This window comes from Trematomus bernacchii, unplaced genomic scaffold (assembly GCF_902827165.1).
Source record: "Trematomus bernacchii unplaced genomic scaffold, fTreBer1.1, whole genome shotgun sequence".
Lineage (NCBI taxonomy): Eukaryota > Metazoa > Chordata > Actinopteri > Perciformes > Nototheniidae > Trematomus > Trematomus bernacchii.
In genome coordinates, this window is record NW_022987313.1 from 3,180,214 (window position 1) to 3,205,429 (window position 25,216).

The window sequence follows — 25,216 nt, forward strand, 5'->3', positions numbered from 1 at the left end:
ATTGTCTCTTTAGCTTTCATCTTCTTTTATCAGGACCGCACAACAGGTGGACATGTTTAAACAACGTGCCCCAAAGAAAATCAGCCCATCTTAAAAGAAATTCAAGGTTATATTATAAAATGTTGGACCCCAGGAGCCCCAGGAGCCTTTTGCAAAATGAGAGGGAATCAGGTTTCTCTTATTTTATATTACCAAATCACAAACACTGTGAACCAAAACAGCTTTGGCTTATTCTTAATAAAGGATGTAAACAGCAAACCTCATTGACATATTTAAATGAATGTGCCATTTTCTTAAATCAAGTACCACCATGTTATGGATCAAGGTAACAGTGTCTGGTATACAATTATGGTTGGAGCCCTAAACATAATACCACATGCACAGGAAATGAAATAGAACTCTCTCACCTTCCTCTTTTTAAAAAGCAAATCCCTCCTAAAATTGTATTCATATAATTACATCTATAATATTATTTCGCTCAGCTTTAATATTTAAGTTCATATTATGTTTAATTTATTGATTTTGTTATATAATAAAATGAAATAGATATAATGAACAGGTTATCTTTTAAAAGATAATGAAAATAAAAAATGTACAAATAAAATACTATATGTATGTGTCTGCATGTACTTATACATACCTGCATAGAAACAGGTAGACAAAGGATACACATGTATTTACACACACATTGACTGTGCTGCTTTCTGTACACTGTCCTGTTCAGTATAATATCAAAATATGTGAATGTTAACCTATTTTATACAGTCTGTGGTTGGCCATTCTACTGAATTGGACCAAAGTCAGGTTGGAAATGTTTTCAAATTTTCTATGTTTTTTTCCCAAAACTTTGTCCATATGTATTTTGTACCATATCTAAATTACACATATCTAGTAAAAGAACCGTACATTTTTATATCGTATTTTCAGACTGTATTGGAATGTTCTTCCTCTACCAAAAATGGTCACTACCGAAACATAGTACATACACTGTAGTAAAAAAGTATATTAACCTGTTAAGATTGTTTTACCTTCCCTTCTTTAAATAGTATTTTAACACATTTCTTGAGGGTTTTCACAATTAAATTAATAAAAGTGAATTTTTAATCAAATTTCAAAGTTCAATTTATACAATTCATAAAAATCATAATGCAAACTTTCTTTGTAAAATGCATAATACTGATCATATTGATTCCAGAGTTGATGATTGTTGAAATTGAACATACATTAAACCAGGAGTCTCCAACCTTTCTTCATCTCAGAGCTACTTTGAATAAAATTAAAGTGGCCAAGAGCTACTTGCATCACATCGCTTACATTTATTAACATAGCCCTCATCAGTTGAATTAAGCTATACTTTTGTACACGTGTGAAATTGCAATACCTAAAGCTTATCAAAATCTTAACTTCACATCAAGGTCCAAGAAAACGAAAATGTCTCACATATAAGTACATCACTGAAAATTCACATAAATGTCCTTAATCACCACCTCACAAGCATCTTATGGCACATGTGTAAAATAAGTGCATTTACTATTTTTTACAGTTAGTGAGATGATTGGCACTGCATGGAGTCCACCATACAGGTGTAAGCTGAAGTGTAGCCACTTAGGTTCACTCTAATAGAGTCATTTAAATGTTAATCAGTCAGTCTTGTTCTGTATTTAGATTTCATGACATTCATGTCGGAAAAAGCTGCTTCACAACGGTATGTAGAACAGAACCAAATAAAGCAGACATTTTCAGTGCTGCTTGGTGAATGTTCTTATAGTTTACTGGGTCTACAAGGCTCCAGAAATGTTGTGAGTTTTGCTGAGACTTAAGCTGAACATTATTTTGGAGATTTATAACCTCCATCTCCATCTCCACAGGATTGACACTGAACAGTTCAGCCATCTTTTTCTTCTTCTTCTTCGTCTTGACATTAAATTATAAACCATAATAAATCAATTGTATAGGTCTAGCCTCCCTATATCTGTGTGTGAAATTGTTCCATCCTCAAAAACAAAGAACTAATACTTCTGCAGTCTAGCTGCAGCTTCTAGCAACGGTCTTCTGTTAAAAAAAAAAGGATACTGAATGTCCTGAATGTGGCATCACACACATGACTTAAGTCTGAACACAGCAGACAACAGGAGTTTACAACAGCATTATAAAAACAAAAATAGTGCATGTGGGTGCACACTTACATTCTCTGTCTTACTGTTACATAAATCCCATGAATGTATGAGATTAAGTTAGCTTCATCATATCTCAATCAGTGAATAATAAAGTTTCTATCGGGTCACTATCAGCCTGTCGCTCATTATTTTCAGGGAGGGGGCGGGGTTTGGAGAAAAAAAAAATCTAAAATAAAAAAACGTTATTGTCCAGCCGCGGCTGAAAAATCAAGAAGCAACCTTACTACGCTATAATCGATAATCGAGCGGCGAGCTACTGAAAAGCTGCCCGCGAGCTACCGGTAGCTCGGATCGACGTGTTGGAGAGCCCTGCATTAAACCAATCAGTATCATATCATTTTAGTTGATAACTCAATATACTTAATTCTTTACAAAACATCCACTGTTTCGGTAGTGACCACAGTATTTTGTTCTCAAGGTTGTATCATATTCCCTCAACCTTATTGCTTAATCTTAACTCATAATGTGCCTTATGTTGAAGTGTGAATGTTTGAAGCTACTGACCCAGAATCAGCACTTTAGTAACAGGCTGAAATAGAGGGGAATGAGGCTAGAATGCATGATCTGTTTGGTATTTTGAGCAAAACACTTCATAGACATGTTTTTTTATATATCTGAGACCTATAATATATGCCTAACAATAGTATAATAAGAGACCTTTAAAGTAACACACTGATTTTCAGACTTTAAAACACATTTATTTCAAAACTATGGGATTTATCTGCTTACCATTCCATTTTGTCACTACCGAAACGACCATGTCAATTACCGAAACGTAACCATATGTTTCGGTAGTGACTGTTTCGGTGACGATTCTAGCTAAAATTGAGCATAACTAAAGAATGCTAGCATACTGTAGCTAGCATACACGTTTTTGAAGAGGTTTACACACATAAAAACCTAATACTTTGCATAAAACCCCCAAAAAGTTGGGGCCGAATGCAGTGTCACTGCCTAGTCAAAAAGGCAGGGGTGTGGCTAAAAACCAGGCTCAGCCATTGGACTAAAACCCCTTGTGTTTCGGTAGTGACATGAAAACTGGGGACATGATTTTTTGAGTATAGTTCTTTTATTAAAAGACAATACCCACAATAAATCTAAATATTCCAACTTCTGTTTGAATGTAATCATAAAGATCTTCTAAATACACCATTGAACAAAATAAAAAAAAATGTTTTAAGTGTTATTTACAGAAATTGAAATGTAGATGTCAGGGTTGGGGACAGCTACTTCCCATACCCTATAAATGATGTTTTTGTATATATTAAGCTTATCACTATCTAATTGAATGCCTTGTGTTTAAATAGACCATAACATATTCTTAGTAAATATCTATGTCTGAATACTTAATTGTTTTGTTAAATAGTTTTTCTTGTTGTGGGACCGCACTTTGCGCTAATTCGGTAGAATGCCCCATATACCAATGTTTATCACCATATAGACATTAAAAAACCAAAATGCAGACATTTTCCGCTTCACAGCACCCACTGCTTTTAGATAAACACTTTTGGATGTAATAGCTCAAACACTTTTCCTGGAAGCCATTGAGCGTGCCACAAATTAAGTGTCAATGGACCAACTCCATAAAAGTGACACCTGCTCTGATTTGTAGCTGGGACAGTTGTGTTTGTTAGAAAATATTGATTTTACTGTCAAAAGTCACTGGAATAGCACAATGTGATTTATGTTATGGTTTTGGTTTTCATTTAACTGATACAAACAACAGTGGTGGAATGTAACTAAGTACAGAATGGGCCATTATGCGTTATGGGTTCTTTCACTATGTGTGTTATGAATACATTACAATACAATACATTAGTACATTGCATCACAATAAAGGCTTGACCCCCTCATAAAACTCATAACAACCTGCACTGTATGTTCGCAGTTAAGATGTCATATCTCATGGAATTAATGAGGCTGTGGTAGTTGTGGTGTAAAAAACGGAAATGAAAAGTCAGTCAGAAAGCAACAGAGGTTTAAGTCTAGTTTATTCTAATGACATGTTAAGGAAACCAGATGTGCTGATAGCCTTGGACAGTCACTCGCTGTCATGAGTTTAAACAAATGTTCTTTAACAATATCTTGTTGTCCCCTTGTGACCCTAATTCTAACCCTAATATACGTAGAAACACGTCCGACAAAACATTTACTTAACATCTCTGGGGGTGTTTCTCAATGTTGAGGAAAGCTGCTCCAGAGCCACTATTTCAAGGATACTACGTAATCGAGTCCCGCCGAAGGACTGTTCCAATGTCCAGGATACTTGGAATTCTACCGAGGCCGGCGTACTTCGTTGCGGGAAATTTCGAGGCTGCACATGTGTAGACTCCGCGGTCTTAAAATTCCCACAATGCTTTGCGCACGGACCAATTTCCAAATCTTTGGCGGAAATCGCGCTCCATTTAAGGCGGGGCCTCGCATATGACGCACACCTGTTAGCCTGTTTGCTTCTGAAGCAACTGACTCGGAGGTACATGTGCTACCAAGCAAGCCTCCTCGACATTGAGAAACACCCTGGGTGTTTGGCTCGAAGGGTATGGATGTCTATGAGTCAGAAGGTTGGTGGTTCAAGAACCAGCATGGGAAAGAGATGGTGTGATATGGAAAGCAAGATGGTGTGATGCGATAATGTGAAAGCTATAGACTAAAGGTCCTTACACACCAAGCCGATTTTCGGCGTCGATAGATGTCGAGCCGTCGATGAGCGTTGTGTCGCCCTACTCAGATTGGTGTGTCTTGGTGTGTACTGCACCGTTGTGTCTTTTCGGCCGTGCCGACACCTTCCGCCGCCGATTCGACATGTTGAATCGGGAGGCTGTCGGCTAAAGGCCGTCGGCCAAAGAAATCACTCTGATTGGCTGTTCAGCTTAGCGAATCAATGCGTGAGAAGCGAAACGGAAGTGAGGGACCCAAACAAACTATTAAGAAGGCAAATCTGAGATTTCATTTAACTCCAGCTCTCGACACAGGTTCGGGAAAGCCCCATGAGCTTCTCATTGTCGAGTGAAAATGGAACGCACACGCTATTTGTTGTTTATTTATATCACGCAGTCTGTTCTTCTTCTCTCGGTGTATCACGCAGTCTGTCTTCCGGTTGTTGCCTCTTTTGAATGACGAATACACACTACCGACGCCTGCTGGTAAGGAGAGTTATTGCCAATCAATCACGCGCAGTTCGTACGTGCAACTTGGCCGTCGGCTGAAGTCTTTGCGGTGTGTTCCAGTGTGGACTTGTTCTTTGGTGTCAGTTTGGTGTGTAAGGACCTTTAGAGACAGAGCCAAAATTCTCAGAGAAATTCGAATTTCTGCGAAAAATTCAACTTTTTCGAAATTCTGGGTAAAATTCAACGTTTTCGAAATTCTGAGAAAAATTCAACTTTTTCTTATACACAAGACATTAAATAATAGTTAATAAAATAATAGTACGAAAATACAAAAAAGAAATAAAAATATAATCATTCAACTTCAAAAATACAAAAAAAAAATATAATAAAAACATACAATAAATTTAAAAAAAGTACATAAATTAAATAATAATAATACAAAAATACCAAACAGTATATTCAAAACAATGCAATGAATAAAATACATACAATTATAACAATACAAAAATAAAGACAATATCATTGAAATATAATAATAAAAATCTAAACACAATAAGAAGTATATATATAATAATAAACAAATATATATATAATAATAAAAAATACAAAAAAATATAATTATATACAGTTTAACAAATTATAAAACCCTTTGTGAGTTTTCATGTTTTGAGCGACTTTGTGTCCTTGCCAGCATAAAGGGGACGAACACAAAGGTCATGTGATCCAATCATTTTGCATCAATCCTGCCTGCTCAAGCTGCTTTATTATAGCTCAGTGGTTAATGCAAGCAGACCATATCTGGAGATCTTTCCCCCAGGGATCAATAAAGGTTTATCTTAAATCTTATCATTATTTTTACACTGTTGCATTGCTACTTCTTCCATCACTTCCATATAACCACTGACCACTGCCAAGCATACATTTTAAATTTGATATTTTTTGTCATAGGTTATGTATTTCCTGTAACTCACATTAGATAAAGTAAATATCACATTTTTCAGAAGGAATATTATAGTTTGGGAAATTGCATTTGTTTTCCGAATTTAGTCCAACTACTCTAAATAAATAAACTAAATTAAGAATATTGTGCAATTATAAGAAACCTGCTCTATGCAAGTATCATTATTCTCTTGAAAAAAAATTGATATTCTTTTAATTATGTAGAGACATGATGTTTAATTACGTTTTTCAGTCTGAAAGTTATGTAATAAAGTTAATTGTAAGATTAGGTTCAGATTCCCCATATTTCAGTTTTTAATTATCTCTCAGTGAAATTGACTATGTTGTGTTCAAGTCACGTTTTGTAAAATAGATGAATGCACGGAGGAGTTCAGTAATTTTTGAACAGGCAGAACTGTGGTTACCTAAACAGCCTGACAGGACCCTCCCACTCTCCAGCGGATCATGACTGCAGGAAGCTACGGAGCCGGTGAGGAAATAGCATTCATTTTCATGTGATAAAGCTACAAATGTGTGTATTCGCGTCTGGGTGTTATTGTGTATTAAAGACTGGGACATTAGCTGCCTGTGGTTATAATAAAACATTTTAAAATGGTGTAGTTCTTTCTTGTTTTGTAGCAGCAGTTAGCTAGCTTACTGCGTTTTTTTGGCTAACGTTAATTTCCATGTAGCGTTAGCTGGCCGGTAGTTCACCAACCGTCAACGGGCTCTGGGTGTCAAGGTTACGGTAACCAACACCGTTTACATCAGGTCAAACTAAACAGATTATAAAGACATTTTAACGTTGCGTTTATTGTCAATGAAACAATCCCGGATGTACAAACTGAGCGCTCATTGGATGGAGGAGCCACGCTGAACTTTCCTATTGGACAGAGATCATTCAGGCTTTTTGTTTACTAGCGACTGTCAAGGATTTACGTAGGAGTGCGCATCTTTACTTGTAGTGCAGCTATGTTGGGTCCCTCAGGGTTGACTTGTTGTTTAGGCCGGATGTACCTGTTAGGGGCCCTATTTATCCTCCACCTCCTGCTGTGTGTGTGCGCAGCATGTCTGTCTCTAAGTTTCATTTAAGTGCAATGCACATAGCAAACTATACAGCCGCTAAGACTACGAACAGGAAGTGATTCTATTTATTTAACAGATGCAATAAGGTGGAATGGGGGGATCGAACCTAAACATCCTACACATTCACACCAACTGGTTCACTATTGCTGTATTTGGATTACTTTTAAATAATCATATGATAGTTATTTTATGTTTAAATGTGACGTTTTACAATGTTGTTGTTCTGTCCAGAAGTGTTGTCTATAGTTACAACATTGTTAGAAACTGAATACCTTTGGACCCTGAATTTAAAAAAAGACATATAATTACGTCATGCTGGGCTCTGTTGTTATATTGTTCTCAGTTTGCTGTTGTCTTATAGACTTTATACCCAATTGACTAATGAATGGCCTATATCCAGCCCCAGGTACACTGTGCTCTCACATGGTTTGCAGTGATTTGCAGGAATATGGACAATTTGAGAACATTATACAAGAATTATAAAGTGATTCAGACTCAGGGCTACAGAATTATAGAACAATGTAGCACCCACACTCTTTCGACATTTAACTATATAAGTATTCATTTCCTGAATTACATAATAAACATTGGATCATATTGAATGGAAACTATGAGCAGTGTCTGCTAAGATTGTATAAAAGACTGTTCAAAAAGTGTTTAGCATTATGGCTGAAATCAGTATTACAATGGTAATAATGATATTCTGTTGTATCGATATACATCACAATATGGCAAATGCATGCAATATCATAGATTCAACTGATGACCTGTGTCCCACTGTGATGTATCATATGAATCTGAACTCCTGTGATACATATTCTTGCTCTGATTATCCTGTCAATCTTGTGATTTTTTTAAACTAATTTTCCTAAACTCATCTCTCTGGCATAGGCTTAATGATGGGGCTTCTGTGGGTCCTGCTGCTGTCGTCGCTGCTCTCTGCAGTATCTGGTGCTGCCGACTCCAAGGCTGTCACCACCACCCTCACAACCAAATGGACTGATACCCCTCTGCTGCTGGAGGCCAGGTAGGACTCTGCACTGCTCAGCAGTAGCAGCCATTTGGCAGCATTACATCTGACATTACATTTTGGAAGCAGATAATAGATAAATCAATGTCCTGAGGGCTTGTAGGGTCATTACTGAGGCTGTCCTCTAAGTGAGTTTAAACTTCTGTCTCAGTGGTGCGTCCTTGAGCCAAACACTGAATACTTATAGGCTTCAGATGAAGTACTGTGCTGCAGCTGACTAGAGCTGCTTATTGGCAAGAATCCAGTGATCTGAACAGAACACTGGGATCTTCATTTGCATAAAGACACTCCCTGTATCATCCAACATCATAGCACTGCAGTTTATGCAATCTAAGCCACTGTAGGCCCCAACATTTGAATGTAAATGATTTATTAAAAATAATTTGTGGTTTCAAGAATAGTTACAGTATCACAAAACACAATATTGCGATACTATAAAAACCAAGTGTTTATGATTTATCCAAATGTAGCTGTAACAATTTACAAGCAGTAAGTGGGTCATAAATAAATAATAGCACAGCTCATAAAACTGCCACCTTCTTCTTCCTCTCCCACAGTGAGTTTCTGGCAGAGGAGAGCCAGGAGAAGTTCTGGGACTTTGTGGAGGCCAATCAGAACATAGAAGGAGAGCATGATGGTAAAGTAAAGCCACTTAACACCAGTTTTCACTTTAAGACTTTGTGCTTGGAGCAGCTAAATCTATGAAGCGTATAAAAGCCTCTTGGAAGCATTTGCAGTGTCAGTGATTTGGCTAAACATTTCTGCAAGTAATAACATTTTAGTACAGAGCGGCAAGTGGTATATTTGTTCTTTTCATTTGTCTCTCCGTTTGTGAGAGGCTTTAAATAATTTAAATTGAGTGAGAGAAAACATGTCAAATAACACACATTGTTTCTGATTGTGCTTATTGTCCCGTGTCCTGTGCAGACACAGATCAGGCCTACTATGACCTGATCGTAAAGAAAGCCCGTGCCGTGCTCAGCTCCGTCCAGGTGAACATGCTGAAGTTCGCCCTTTCTCTGAGAGCCTACTCTGCAACAGTACACTCCTTCCAACAGGTACGATACGAGGAGGATATGATTTTATGTTTGTTTTGTTTGAACTGCATATGAGAAGTGTCATATTATATTGAATGTGAAAGAGAGATCCTGCTGTTCTCTTTCAGATTGCGTCCAATGAGCCTCCTGCCTCTGGCTGCTCAGCATTTTTCAGCGTCCATGGAGAGAAGACATGTGATGAAGATAGTTTAGCAGAGCTGCTGAAAACGGCCCCTCAGAGGTAATTTAAGACTTATACAATATAGACTCAAAGGTGATAAACCAGTAAAATAATGACTGATGTCTTTCCTGTCTCTTTTTTCAGGCCAAAGCCATTCCTTTTTAAAGGCGATCACAAATACCCAGGATCAAATCCAGAGGCTCCTGTTGTCATTCTGTACGGCCAGTTTGGGACACCGGAGTTCGAGAGGCTTCACCAAGTCATATCATTGAAAGTCCACGAAGGCCTGGCGACATATGTGCTCCGACATTACGTTGCTGTAGGTGTTCCTCATACCGTTATCAGTGTTTCCCACATAATTTGATTCTATTTGTGGGGGCACCGCACCCCCCCCCCCCCGACAAGCAACGCCAAAGGCCCCTTAACCCCCCCCCTCAAATAGGAAAATACATGCGAGTTCATGGCTACTGTAGACAACTTTCTTGTTGCTCTGTGTTGCGTTGTTAATGAGTGAGACACACCGGAGTTGAGGATCTGTGGGGTTTATTCTCCCAAAAATATAATTTACAATTTAGGCATTTAGCAGACGCCTTATTCCAAAGCGACTTACAATGAGCAATTACAGGGACATTCTCCCTGGAGTAACTGAGGGCTAAGTGCCTTACTTAAGGGCACACTAGTAGTGGTGTTCCAGGCGGGATTTGAACTCGCAACCTTCCGATCATCAGCCCACCTCACTATCCATTAGACCACCAAAATTTAAAAAAAAAAAATATATATATATTTTTTTTTTATGAGATCCATTTGTGGTGGACGATATTTAATAGTGGCGGCCCACCACAAATAAATCAATGTATTGGAAACACTGCGTTATCATTAGTTTATTTGTGCCTGCTTTGTGAGAGAAGTCTGGCCAGCTCCAGTTAATATTGTTTTGCTCGTTGAAGCTAGCATCAAGAGGTCAAGTTAGGGGACTTTTCTACTTCCTGGAAATATTGTTTTTGTGGATAGACTGTGTGCAAGCAGCATTGCATTTAAAGAAGGATAAGGATAAGCATTGAAGGACAAATGTTGCTTTGATCTTGATTTAAGATGAGGATGATAAACTACAGTTAACAGCATTAAATAAGTAGGAGTGTGGAAGAAGATAAAACATATAAATAAACCTCATTCTCACACGCATTGTATTCACACTTAGCCAGATACACATTATATCGGCATATGTTCCATCTGCTTTTTCTTTCTCACATAGAGTCAGAAATACAAACATAAATAAAAGGTGCAAAGTGAAACACTGCTACTGTATGTAGATTGCTACCTCCAGGATTTGCTAGTTCCTGTTGCTTTCACTGACACTTAAAGTGTTGATTTCGTCGCTAGAGAGGTTGCGAGGTTGAATCATAAAGTTCCTGTAAGGGGCAAGCCAGAAAAAGTAAATTTGTACCCTCTTCACACAACGTCTGGAATCTTCACGGATGCATACACTGTAGGTGTTATGGGAAATGAAGCAGAGTGTTGATTAAAAATCACTTGTCTTTATCTAAAAAAAACCTCTGCGCTATTATTGGGTTTTTCTTTTTCACCTGAGATAAACAAGTTGTATTCCAGTTTATCATGTCGGGTTTAAGTTGGAATGCTTTTTTCCAACACATGCAAATACAATAGATACGTTTTTTCCGACCTTTAATTATGCAAGATTATTTCCACCATCTGTCTATCAAGTCCTAGCCACTAGATCCATTGTATCACTCGACGGTTTATCTTGTGTTTTTATCAAAGCTTCGGGGAAAATCGGGGCGCACTTAATGTCTCTTGCACTTAGCGAGCAACAGCTGGTAGTTTGTACTTGAAAGCTGGAAAATTAGTGACTGGCTCAAGTGTTTGATACAAGTGAGATGCATTTATTTTTACAACTATTCCTTCTTTCCCTTCAGAATCCCAGTGAGAAGAAGGTCTATCTGTCGGGATACGGAGTGGAGCTGGCCATCAAAAGCCAGGAGTACAAGGCAAAGGACGACACACAAGTCGAAGGTGCCCACACATGCAATATTGATACACTCATGCCCATGATGGTGAAATCCCGGGGAATCCCTCATGTAAATAACAAGTGAATTGATTGTGGTTTCAGAGGCGGAGGTGAATGCTACAATGTTTGGAGAGAACGATCCTGTGGACGAGGTTCAGGGATTCCTTTTTGGCAAACTGAAGTGAGTATACTCATAACTTGGATTGGTTCCAGGAACTGCACCACGCTCACAGCGGTCCAAGCCTTTTTATCCTTCTGTTTTAAAATTGTTTTGCTTCAAAGCCCCTGACCTTAACCCCTTTGAGTTGAAAAATGCACCGAGACTTTTGTCTCAAACTGGCCCACCAATTCCCCCCCCCCCCCCCCCCCCCCCCCCCCCCCCAGCAAAACACTACTAGCAACAAGGCAAGGCAATTTATTTGTATAGCACAAATCATACAGTGATGCAATTCAAAGTGCTTTACAGGATCAAACAGATAAAAACATAATACATTTTAATATGGTCAAAGTGAGAAGAAATACAAAAACACACAAAACAATTAAAAGAAAGAAAACCATGTTTAACAGTTCAAAAAATAGTTTAAAATACATGTGTTTTGACCTGATTTAAATGATTCTAAAGTGCTAGCCATTCTCAGATGTTCTGGGAGGTTATTCCATGCATTAGGAGCATAAATGCAGAAAGCTGCTTGCCCACGCTTTGATCTCACAAATGGAACAGTGAGCCGGCCTGCGCCTGAAGACCTAGGGTCTGCTGGGTTCGTACCGCTGAAGGAGGTCCTTGGTAGCACACCAAAATAGGTTTGAAGTAGAACAGGGGGCTCTTCTTCAGGAAGAAAGCACATATTTGCACTGGCATTAAGGTGGCAATGATCTCTGCATCCATCTGACCAGTATATTATTACATATCCTATTATACATAATATACTAGTAAATAACAGTTAAGGAAATACACAAACCCACATTTATATTTTTGCTGCTCAGTTGTAAATGGATTGGAAACATAGTTAAGTTTGACATCACTTCCTGCTCTCTGCTCTCTCCCTGCTGCCTTCAGACTCTCTAGACTGTTAGGATGTACTGGCAATGGTGCCAAATGAATAATTAGTTATTTGAAAACATTTGGCTGTAATAGCCTCAAGGGACTCCCACCTCTCCTCTCTCAGCTTTAATACGTATATTTTACTTTGCAAAGGCCCCATTCATCAAGCTGCCCACCCTGAAAATGTTCCCGATGGCCAGTCCCATTATGCCTTTCTGCCTGATAAACTAACCTGAAAATAAACAAATCAATATGCGAATATGTCAAATCTCTTTTAATGAGCAATTAGGGAATTTAGCAGATGCACTTACTCTCTTTCTCTGCTTTGTCTCTTTTTACTAGGACCGTCTACCCAGAGCTGAAGGAGCAGTTAAAGGAGTTGAGGAAACATTTGGTAGAAAGCACCAACGAAATGTCACCTCTGAAAGTCTGGCAAATGCAAGGTGGGTCTCCAAATCACAATACCCTGCAAAATATATGTTTTTCTTTTGCTCCCTAGTTTAACATGATAGGACACTAATGGCGCATTTCCACTGCAGGGCCTCCCACGGCTTAGTACGGTATAGTTAGGCCTTGGTAGGCCAGGCTCACTTTATGCTGCGTTTCCATTACAGTTTGGGACATACAAATATTTTTATGTCCCAGGGGGGAAGGGCAGAAATGTCAAATGGGAGGGCCCTCCCACGGCGCCGGGTCTGTGTATAGGCCGTTGTTGTGAGTGTGAATGGTCGGAGCATATACAACGTTAGCTTAGCCGATCTCCATTCAGAAAACAGGCATTTAAAAGGTTTTTCACCTGCCGTCTTGTCTGCAGACTTGTCAAAGCATTAATTCATGGTTTTTACTAACCGGTATCAGTATGTTGTTACTTCGGCATCATTTTGAAACGTGTATTACAATTAAATCACGGTCAAATATGTTCATTTTGTTGTAGTTGTAGCCCCCTTGCCAGCGATTCTCTCACTAGTTTAGCATACTCAGCCCGGTTGTTGGCCCGGAAAGAACCACGATTTTGGAGGGCCAGAAAAACTGTGAAAAAGTGCCCGTTAGCCGGAACTACCCCTAGTGGAAACGCAACAAAAAACGGGCCGGGTTTGGCACGGCACGCTTAAACCGTGCTACGCGATGCAGTGGAAATGCGCCATTAGATACAGTAAGGAATATGTCTTATGACTCTGTATTATATTCATTATAAATTAAAACACGTATGGAAAACCTACTGACCCAATGTCTTGACAGGATAACTAAATAAACTCTGAGGGCCTCTGAGCTCTAAAGATAAAGACTTCCTCAGCTCACTGTTAACACCTGCAGGGATTATTCCTGTCACTTACATTTTGAGGGGATCGATGTTATGATCCTGTAAATACGCCCCGAGGACTCGGACTGAGCCCTGTGTCCTTTAGTCTCATAGCCTCCGTTGACAAATGATAATTATATAATGGCAGAAATACCATCCCATTTAAAATGTAAACAGTTGTTTCTTTCCCCGAAAGATGTCCATCTGTCATTTCATAGAAATCTGGTGGATCATTTTTACAAATTATTTAAAAAAAAAAACATATTATAAAGTCTGTCAAGCCAAACCTTCTTTGAACCAGCGTAGCTTTATTTAAAAAAACGACTGGCTCCATCTTGAGAAACTGATGTAGAGTGAGACATTTGGATGGATTTATCTGATTAATTAAATGTATTAAATTCCAAGACATTTCTGTACATGTTATGCTTTTAATACAATGACAATGATTTTAAAATGTTAACTCGTAACCCTTCCCACACACACACTGAACACATTGATATTGAACCTCTTCCAATGAGAGAACGTACATCTCTGTTGTAGATGTGCCGTCCATGCAGCGGCTGCATTAGTTTGATTTGTTCCATCTACGCACTGATTATAAATAAGTGAGCATAAATGAATATTGGCTTTGGTTGCTTTAAGGGTGAGATCATTCCGCCGGTGAATCAAACTCTTGGTGGAAAATGTATCCGTCTAGTTCTGTAATCAATGGCTGCGGTCGATCAGCATCCTCTTGATACATTTCAGCAATGATATCTTAGAAGACTTGAGAGCTTGGTCTGCAGCAACATAAAAGTCATATTGATTAGGGTTACATCATCTATTGGATTACGTTTTCAAACAAACTTTCACACAATCTGTCTACCTTTTTGAAGTCTATATATATATGAAACTGTTTCTGGTTTCTATGTGATTGCATTTAAATGTCAGTCGCAGGCTGCTCTGATTCGACTGAATAAAGGATGTGAAGGGATTAGAGATTCGCTCGACAGTCAGACATGTCATGGTGGTGTCTGTCTTTATCTTTTCCCCCGGTGGGGCTCATTAGCTCAGCCTGTTTACAGAGAGAGGGAGACCTCGGGGGTCTAATAATCACAGAGGCTAGGACACCATTACAGCGATGCTCACTGCATTGAAATAGTCTTCATCTCTTTGCAAGCTCCATATACTCCTTCACAGTATCTTCTCTACTCTTCTAAACATACACATCTGTCACTATATACTACTCTATATTCCTAATCCTACCTTTAATCCTTTGGGATAGTTTTAATTAATGCTTCAGATGTGAAGACATGCATGTTAACATGGAATTATTTGCTAATTAATATGTTAATTAGCTTAACTGATGACTTTTTTTAGCCATGTTAACAACTCGCTCCAGGGATTGCATCGCGTCTCTGACGGTAGATCCACCACTTTGTTCTGAGTCAAATTTATAAACAACAATTTAAAGAGATTGCAATGATATTTTGTACTGATATACATGGTGTCTTACACCACCATTGAGTACGCATTGGTGGTTTTGAGTTCATGTCTCAAACAACTATTGTGCCCTTCAGGATGAATTGTGATTAATGGTGGAAAAAATATTCAGGTATATTAATATGTCCCTATAGCCTGTTTTAAATTGAAGTTGTCTGAGGTCCTTACCACCAGCTGCTCTTGCAGTAATAAGTAGTGTACCTTTCTTACTGTCCTAATGTGCACAATGTAGTGACTGCTTTTCGTCGTCTTGTTTACTTAGTTATGTTCTGTGTAATCATGTGTAACGTTGCTGCCTTCTTGGCCAGGTCAGCATTGTAAATTAGATGTTATCTCAATGCTTTTTATCTGGTTAAATAAAAATAAAATGAATCCCACACTGTCCTGCATAGAAATGTTACTTAAGTTAACGTATGTTTGTAAAGCCTGGAAAAGGAATTCCCCTCAGACGTTTACGTTATTTATTATTATATAAGTGGATTATTGATACTCAAATGTAAAACAAGCAATACTTCAGTACATGTATTTAGTTGCATTACACCACTGGCTTTAATAAACTGGCTTTAAAGTGCTGTAAAATGTGAGTGTCCAGATAAAGTTGCTCCTAAAGTTTTTATTTTGTTGAAACTGTGTCTTGATCTTTGTTTACTGGTGTCTATACCCTCTTGCGAGCTACCTCCTTTCCTTTATGCTTTTGTCCAGTCTTCTTATTTTTTGACCTCTTGCCTTTCTATCCACCTTTTATTTTATAGATCTGAGTTTCCAGACAGCGGCTCGAATTCTCGCTGCTCCCGCTGCAGAGGCCCTCACCGTTATGAAAGACCTGAGTCAGAACTTCCCCACCAAAGCCAGGTGAAGATCAGCACACATACACACAACAAGTATCTTCAGTTATACTTTTTGATTTCCACAGATATTGACAAGCCTGCAATCTTACAGTTCAATCTGCCCTTTCCTCCTCACAGGTCCATCACCAAAACAGCGGTCAGCTCTGAGCTCCGCAAAGAGATCGGCGAGAACCAGAAGGTACTTCGATAAATCTCTTAGTTGTTCTGTTTATCAATCCTCTTCTCCTTCTATTGTTTTTAAAACAATTTAAACATCTAGCAGGTTATCATAATGGAGTGAGCTTTATTTGATATCTTCTTTATTTTAATAAATCTGATGAAAATACAAAAAGTTGAAAATGAGAGAAAAAAAAAAATCACTAAAATATAATGCATATTTTCTGATGCAGAGTTATATGCATTTGGCTGTGTGTGTGTGTGTGTGTGTGTGTGTGTGTGTGTGTGTGTGTGTGTGTGTGTTGTGTGTGTGGTGTGTGTGTGTGTGTGTGTGTGTGTGTGTGTGTGTGTGTGTGTGTGTGTGTGTGTGTGGTGTGTGTGTGTGTGTGTGTGTGTGTGTGTGTGTGTGTGTGTGTGTGTGTGTGTGTGTGTGTGTGTGTGTGTGTGTGTGTGTGTGTGTGTGTGTGTGTGTGTGTGTGTGTGTGTGTGTGTGTGTGTGTGTGTGTGTGTGTGTGTGTGTGTGTGTGTGTGTGTGTGTGTGTGTGTGTGTGTGTGTGTGTGTGTGTGTGTGTGTGTGTGTGTGTGTGTGTGTGTGTGTGTGTGTGTGTGTGTGTGTGTGTGTGTGTGTGTGTGTGTGTGGTAATGAAAAAGTATGTCATCCGCTGCAACAGTGGGACTCATTAACTTGTTTCTAATAGCTTTTCAAATGAAAGCAGATGTATGAGATATCGCAGACAAAGGATAAATTAAGTAAATTATTGGCCCTCAAGTCCCATCTGTTTGCCAAGGCTTTCGGCCCCTAATCGATCTGTTGTTTAGTCTGTCTGACTTTTGTTATGTTTGTTTTTGCTATATTACTTGTAAAGCGACCTTGGGTCTCTTGAAAGGCGCTATATAAATGCAAGCTATTATTATTATTATCCATTTTGCTAGATTAGTTGGCAATGACACACATCTTGCTCATTTTCTGTACATTTATTTAAAATTGCTTGTACATTTCAATGGCAGCTTGGCAATGGCCTCGACATCTTCTTCGTCTTTCAGCCCTTTGTCTTGTCTTGTTCCTGCTGTTTACCAATCTAATCCAATAAAGGAGAAACATAAAAAAAAACACCAGCATTATTTCACACAGCCACCACCACAACCCCTCCACCTCTTAGCCGTCTTCAGGGAAATATGTTGAAATGAGAACTGCCCTCCCTGTTTTCCTTTTGTTCCTCCACCTTTTTTATTTAGTGATCAATTGTGGACAGCATCTGCCTTAAAAAGCATTCCGTTTCTGGCATTATGTTTGGCTTTGCCCTGCTAATGGAATAGGTAATCACTCTTTTTTTTTTTTCGTCTCGTCAACATTTGTTTTCACTCTTCACCTCCTCAAGCTGTGCTCACATTATCTCGGTGCGCAGACAGGAGTTTGGGTGGGCGGTGGGGGAGAGCAGCAAACGTCCTAATTACTAAATTGGTGATTCATTCGGTAGGCACACAGCGAGAAATGATTATTGATTGAAGTAGTTTGGACACATGCACTCGCTCGGAGACGTTTCTCTCCCTCTCTCTCACACACACACACACACTGTTTAAGTTGGACGAACAATATTTGTGTTAATCATGTCTTGTTGTAATTGCAGTGTCTGGAGTATGATTTATCTAATGTCTTTGTCTTTCCGTAATGAGATTTGACTGCACCAAAAAGACTTAGAGCTTTCCTTATGCATTTGCAGACACACACACACACACACACACACACACACACACACACACACACACACACACACACCTTCTCATGATCGCACACACATCCTTTCTGTGGTAATTAGATTTGTTGAGCGTAGTGTTTGATTGCTCTAAACAGACTGACTCTAAACAGAGCTGTCGGGGCTTGTTTGGAGCTGTAGGTGTTTCTTGTTACGGCTTTGCGTTGACTGTTGCTTCTAATTTTACAATATAATTGACTACGCGATTGACAGCTTTGACAATACCTGCTACGCAGCGTGTCGATCTGCTCAGCTGGAGTTCAGTGGGGAGTTTTAGGGTTTGATGTTAACGGGATGTTTATCCATTTTGACGTTTCTGTCTCCGTAGTTTTTCAAAGGAACTCTGGGCCTGCAGCCTGGGGATTCGGCCCTTTTCATCAACGGGCTGCATATAGATCTGGACACACAAGACATCTTCAGGTACACACACACGCACGCACGCACGCACACACACACAAAACCATTGTCATATAATATCATCCATCATTGTATTATCATTAATAAGCTGTCTCTTTTGATCTATTTCTAATTTAAACCTTATATTTTAAAATATTTCTCATAATGATATACTATGCACTGTATCCTCTACCCCTGAGTTAAATTCTAATATTAAAAACAAATGCATTAAAATTCCCATAATTATGTGTTAACTTACTTTTATCAAATGATACCCACATTTTTCTAAACAAAGCAGTTCAGATTCAACCAAGTTTAACCTGCGTGTAATGTTCCTGTTTTTTTAGTTGTTTTTTTGCATATTTATCATTTATATTAGATTTTAGACTGTTTATCATTATCAAAAACCAGCCATATTCAAGGTTTTGTAATTGATTTAATGAAATTGAAAATGATGGGTCCTAGGTGTACAGTTCTTGCACGAATAATCCAATTTGAGCAGTCATGTTGGTACTTAATGCTCATATTTAGACCTACATAAACAAACACACCTACTGACGACCGTGCTCTGACTTCCTGTCCCCTGCAGTGTGTTTGAGGTGCTGCGCAGTGAGGCCAGGGTGATGGAGGGCATGCGCTCCCTGCACATCGACACGCCCTTCATCCACGACATCCTAAAGCTCAACGTGCAGCCCTCTGACTCTGACTACGCTGTGGACATCCGCAACTCCGCTATCTACGTAAGAAATCCCCCAAATCCTCTCCAACAATAATGTAGCTCTGATGCTGGGAACAAAAGTTTCAGTTGGGTCTTACTGTGGTAATTATTTAACACATTTCCTTTAATGGGTTGAGATTTTGTCATACAGTTTTCTGGTCATGCAAATGGAAAAATAAATGTCCCTTGAAAACGAAATTATCTGGGAAAAAATACAATCAGACTGCTATTTTATAAAAAAAAATATTTATGTGTTTTAGGCAGTTAGTTGGCAAAAATTGGCTTTTTAATTGATCTCTGACAACATTTCTTTTTCTTTCTTCTTTAGTGGATTAACAACTTGGAGACGGACCACAGGTACAGCTCGTGGCCGTACAACGTGCAGGAGCTGCTCAGACCGACCTTCCCCGGCGTCATCAGGCAGATCCGCAAGAACTTCCACAACCTGGTTCGTCCATTTTTTATAAATCAACCCCGTTTGAATCCCGATGGATCATAATCCTTTTGAAAAATACCAAGTGTGTGTTTGTGTGTTGCAGGTGATCATTTTGGACCCGATTGAGGAGAGCACTACTGAGCTGCTGGGTGTCGCAGAGATGTTCTATGCTAACAACATCCCACTCAGGTTTGTTTTTGTCATCACAGACATACTGGACTGCAAACCAAACCAAGGGACTAGACCAGGCTGTTTTAGTGGCTTTTAAAACTGTCTTACATATTGTATTAAAGGTCACCTATTATGCAAAATCCACTTTTTCATGTCTTGTATACATAAACATGTGTCCCCTCTGTGTAAAGAGATTCTGAAAGTTTCAGGACAAAAGATTGGCTCTCTTTTTGCCCTGATCCATTTTATATATAAAAAAAAAACCTGTGATGAGCTGATCAGATTTTTGCCACTTTATGATGTCAGAACGTTTTTTGGCTTGTGTAACCATTAGCCAATCACCAACCAAGGTAACCCCCCCCCCCCCCCCACCTTATCACCTGAATCTCCTCCTAGAGCACCATTGTGTTATTTTTAACCAAATATCTCTCAGAGGGGCGTGGGGAGTGGCTCCTTATTTTCATCTAAAGTAACAGACAGAGAATCAGCACTTTGGAAACAGGGCTGAAACAGAGGGGTTTATGGGATGCTACAATGCATGATGTGTTTGGTATTTGGAGCCAAACACTTCAGAGACATGTTTTGTATATATCTGAGACCTATAATATATTGATGAAAAACAGTATAATAGGAGACCTTTAAATGTATTTACTTGCAAATGTGTGTTACATCAGTGTACGGATATTCGATAAACAATGTTTTATTGCACCACAGTAGCTGCAAAAAAAAAACTTCAGTCAGTTGGGACGTGTAGTTGAAATCAATTTTAATTTAGAAGTTTTGTCAGGCAGGTTTGGGTAGCCCTTTGATACCTCCCTGCAGTGGGCATCTTGGGATGGTGGTCAGTTTGCTTGAATAATGATGAAGCAGACAGCACAGGCTCTGCATTTAAACTAACCGATACACACAGGAGAGTGTGTTTTACAAAAGTTATTGTTGTGTGTTTCAGGATAGGGCTGGTGTTCGTGGTGTCAGATGAAGATGACGTAGACGGTATGCAGGATGCAGGCGTGGCGCTGGTCCGAGCCTACAACTACATCAGCTACGAGGTGGACAGTCAGAGTGCTTTTGAAGCGGTCATCTCGGTGAGTGAGGATGTGGCTCAGTGGGTTAGTGCGCTGGTCTTCGAATCAGAGGATAGCAAGTTTGAGTCCCACTGCACTCAGTATGTCGTTGTGTCCCTGGGCAAGACACTTCACCCCAAATTGCTCCTGTGGGGATTGCCCACACTACTGAATGTATGTAAGTCGCTTTGGATAAAAGCGTCTAACAAGTGAAATGTAATGTAATGGATCAACAACTGATTCTTATTGTGATATATTTAATTTACTAACCTAATATATATAACTCTTCCTTCCCATTTTCATATAAGATGTACAACCGGGTGCCTATTGGTGGAAAGCTGAGTGTTGGGGACGTGGTGAAAGTTCTAGAGAAGAAGTTCCCCTACGTGGAGGTCAGCAGCGTCCTGGGAGCCGACTCCACCTACGACAGCAGCAGGCAGGTGAGAGGGGCTGAAGGAGGTGGGCTTTTATCAGTAAAAACTAACATTTCTTACCTTTTTACTAGAATGTTTATGCTGTGCTTAAAGTCAGCTGACACTAGCTAATGAATTGATAAAGGGTAGAATTTACAAATTTGAAATTGTGATAACATTTTTGTTTGTGTACATATTAATGATGCAAGATAAACTGAGTTTGCTGGTGATCTTAAAGGTTTTAACATAATGTCAAACTAACTGTTTCCTAATAAATTCCAGTCTATGCTAAACTAATATTATCACCCCCTTGCTTTACCTTCATATCCACCCTTAAGACAGAGAGATAGGTACTGGCTTCTCACCTCATGTCACTCTTAAAATGGGAAATAATAATGAAGAAACATTATTTCCAAAATGTGAAACTGTTCATTTAAAATGTAAATGTTTTTATAACAGAAAACAGTTACATTTAAGTTAAGTTTGACAGCGCCTACAATCTTATGGGATGTTATTCCAACTATTTAATAGTGTAGAAGCAAAATGCAGCTTCCCTGTGTCTGTAATCTGACAGGTGTCTGCAGTTAAAAAGTAACTCTTAAAGGTTGAGAAATATGATTTGGTCCTCTCACAGTAAATGTGATCTTTAGTAAGAAACATTTTCTAAAAGTTTGCAGCCTTCAGAGCAGTTGTAAGGTTATTGATCTTTGAAAGCATGTACTATAACTTGTACTCACGCAACTCTGTTGCAATCTTCCAACCTGCTCGAGATAAAAGCATGGATTCAATTCCCTTACTATTTTCCAGCGTTGGTTTTGTGTTTGTAAGAAGCTGATGCAAATAACAGTAACACCTCTTTGTGTCTCTTCTTCCAGGACGGGCGGGCGTACTACCAGCAGACGGGGGTCGGCCCGCTGCCCGTCGTCATGTACAACGGCATCCCGTACCAGAGAGAACAGCTGGACCCCGACGAACTGGAGACGGTCACCATGCAGAAGATCCTGGAGACCACCACCTTCTACCAGAGAGCCGTCTACCTGGTCAGTTAGAGCACACACACACACACACACACTCACTCACAGTGTTTACTTTTAGTTTTAGTTGCACTGTTGGAGGAGGCTGTGACCTAAGATTTTCATCATCATAACTACACTGTAGCTATCTTCGTATGACCAATAAAAGCCTTGAACCTTGAACACTCACACTCACACAGAACCAATAAGGGTTTCCTTGCCACATTACGACGTACCACTGTTGTTTGGTAAAGGTTTGATAACATTTGGTCAACACATGTGTATGTTTGAAAGGGCCTTTATATTTATCTTCAGCGCATTAAACATTTTCATTGCAGTTTAGTCAAAACAAAAAAGAACTACCTATCTTATTATCTGTGCAGCAGACACACTGATGAGTATTGAATTGCCTTTGCATAAAACATGTTATGAGTTCTTATTTTGTACTTAGTAGATTTGATTTGATTTCCTCATATCTATCAATTAACTAAAGATAACTTATGTTTTGCATATTAAAACCATTGGTAAACGAATCAAAGGAATAAGTAACATCTTCACTCAGGCATGGCTAACAAAGTGATAATACCAGTGGGTGTATTTATTTGATGAATTTTAATCTGCTACAAATAGAGTTTAATTGACAGAAAAAATAAATGAGAAGAAGAATGAGACCGCCACAGGATTATTTCGGGAAGTCTTTGGTTGTAGTAAGTCCTACTTTTTCTGTGAACCTAAATCTTTGTGAGCATGCCATCTGCCATGCGTTCTGGTTTTAATGTCGGAGTCAGCACTCTGAGGAGCCAAATGTTTCAATTGTTCTTTTGTTCTCTTCAAATAGCTTCTCTCTTGTAACAGAGGCTCTGGTTTATTGAGTTGCTGCACCAGTTCTAGAGGTGAACATGGTGTTAGTCATCACTCTTGTTTTATCCTCTTTAATGTTTAATAAGAATTTGTTGGAGGAAAACTTTTCAGTCGATACACAAGCATCAGTTACTGCAGCGGGAGAGCTAGTAAATCTTCAGATTGCTGTCCTAACTGACTTTGAGGTTACAAAGCACACGGGCAATAAACTACTGCATCTGTTTAGGGTCTGCAGTGAATATTGTCCTCTAAATCAGCGGTTTTCAAAGTGTGAGGTGCTGACGGCCGGCACCGCCCTTTATTTTGATTTTATTAATACTTACTTTGATCAAAAGCAAGTACCGGTCAAGGCTGCAGCCAGAGGATGATCTGCGTTTATTCCTGTCTACATTGCATCCCTGCATCAAAGACGCAGACTCATTGCTCCCACTAAAGTAGGGGTGAGTGTAATAAGGAGGCAAAGTTGACGTTCAGTGTGTTGCCGGGAGCATAGAAGGATTTATCCACAATGTTGAAAATGTTAAAAAGAAATGTTTAAAACATAAAGATAAAAAGGTTTACAAAAGTTATTGTTTAATGTTTTAAGGAGGTGACGCTACTCAGCCAATCAAATCGGTGCAGTGAGTGAGCACGATAGATTCCAACACACACACAGAGACGAGACAAGAGGAGAGACACAGCCGGAGTCATTTCAAATGGCGTGCTCAAAAAAGAGAAAGGTAGACCGCGAAAACAGAGCATCTGATGACATTTTCTCTTACTGGACCTCTTTGAAATGCAATTGAATACCCCTGCATTATAGCAACAATAATAATAATAGCAATAATAATTGGGAGGGGGGGGTGCGGCTGTTCTTATGTTCTCTGAGGGGAGGCTCACCTTCCCACACTTTGAAAACCCCTGCTCTAAATGATTCCCTGAATTGTTCCTTAACCATCCTGAATGTCTTCTCTCGTGGCTAACAGGGGGAGCTGGCCACAGATCAGGACGTCGTTGACTTCATCATGAATCAGGCCAACGTTGTTCCTCGCATCAACCCCAGAGTGTTGTCCACCAGCAGAACGTACCTGGATCTCTCCGATACCAGTGAGTACAAAAAAACATAAGCATACTAATGTTGTGCAGATGTTACTTTTACCCAATGAACCCATATTGTAGCCTTGCACATTTTTAAGACGGGACTGTAGAACAGAAACTGGCTTAGTTGGGGATCATCTCAAAATGTCATGCAAAGTGCCCAAATAGCTTTTTTTAGACTTGTTAATGTTGTATTTATTTAAAGTGTGACACTTTTTAGATGAACTATTTTCTTCTCGACTCCTGACCACAACCTTGTGTTGTGTTAACACTATTCAATATGAGATACTGTGGTTTGTTTGGATCATTTTCTACATTTTAATCAAAGACACTTCACACAAACTTTCAATGAATTTGAACCTCTTCCTATTACATACTATGTGTCCTCCAAATCATGACATTTGGAATACTTTAATTCTCAGTTATTCACTTTTTCACTTTAAAATGTTAACTATTTTTTTCTATTATAAGGAGTTACTTAGGATTTAGGAGTATAAGATGTTATAGAGCCTTAGTATCCAGAGGGAAAAGAGCACTCGGTACACATTTGGAGAAAAAAATATCAATAGTATAAAAATTATTCATTTGTACCATAAACATATTCAGATATTAGCTTTGCATTTCAACTCTAGTACACATTCACATGTATTTCACATATTTGCTGTTAAACACTCTTTTACATTTTCTACAGGACCTACAGATTACCATTTTCTTCTCTTCTTTCAGACAACTTCTTTATCGACGATTACGCTCGCTTCTCGACTCTGGACACCAAGGAGAAGAGCACCGCTGTGGCCAACAGCCTGAACTACATGACTAAGAAAGGTGACCGTCTCACCTGAAAGCTCATCGCATAGAAAAACTCTGAAGGAACGAGAATGCTCGGGACTTTTTGTTTCTAG

The 25,216-nt window shown here is 39.1% G+C and overlaps 1 protein-coding gene across 1 annotated transcript in view; it reads left to right on the forward strand.

Moving 5' to 3' along the window:
• The first annotated feature begins 6,633 nt into the window (after window positions 1–6,633).
• uggt1 (UDP-glucose glycoprotein glucosyltransferase 1) overlaps window positions 6,634–25,216 on the forward strand; it is a 31,956-nt gene continuing 13,373 nt past the window's right edge. Inside the window, exons 1-20 of the mRNA XM_034142340.1 lie at window positions 6,634–6,713; window positions 8,201–8,336; window positions 8,897–8,976; window positions 9,267–9,397; window positions 9,505–9,617; window positions 9,702–9,876; window positions 11,492–11,588; window positions 11,686–11,764; window positions 12,968–13,068; window positions 16,160–16,259; window positions 16,373–16,433; window positions 18,494–18,585; window positions 19,151–19,301; window positions 19,608–19,727; window positions 19,819–19,904; window positions 20,836–20,971; window positions 21,259–21,390; window positions 22,239–22,403; window positions 24,203–24,323; window positions 25,041–25,139. Coding sequence (XP_033998231.1) covers window positions 6,689–6,713; window positions 8,201–8,336; window positions 8,897–8,976; window positions 9,267–9,397; window positions 9,505–9,617; window positions 9,702–9,876; window positions 11,492–11,588; window positions 11,686–11,764; window positions 12,968–13,068; window positions 16,160–16,259; window positions 16,373–16,433; window positions 18,494–18,585; window positions 19,151–19,301; window positions 19,608–19,727; window positions 19,819–19,904; window positions 20,836–20,971; window positions 21,259–21,390; window positions 22,239–22,403; window positions 24,203–24,323; window positions 25,041–25,139 — 2,200 coding nt within the window. The 5' untranslated portion in view covers window positions 6,634–6,688. The remainder of the gene's footprint in view (window positions 6,714–8,200; window positions 8,337–8,896; window positions 8,977–9,266; window positions 9,398–9,504; window positions 9,618–9,701; window positions 9,877–11,491; window positions 11,589–11,685; window positions 11,765–12,967; window positions 13,069–16,159; window positions 16,260–16,372; window positions 16,434–18,493; window positions 18,586–19,150; window positions 19,302–19,607; window positions 19,728–19,818; window positions 19,905–20,835; window positions 20,972–21,258; window positions 21,391–22,238; window positions 22,404–24,202; window positions 24,324–25,040; window positions 25,140–25,216) is intronic.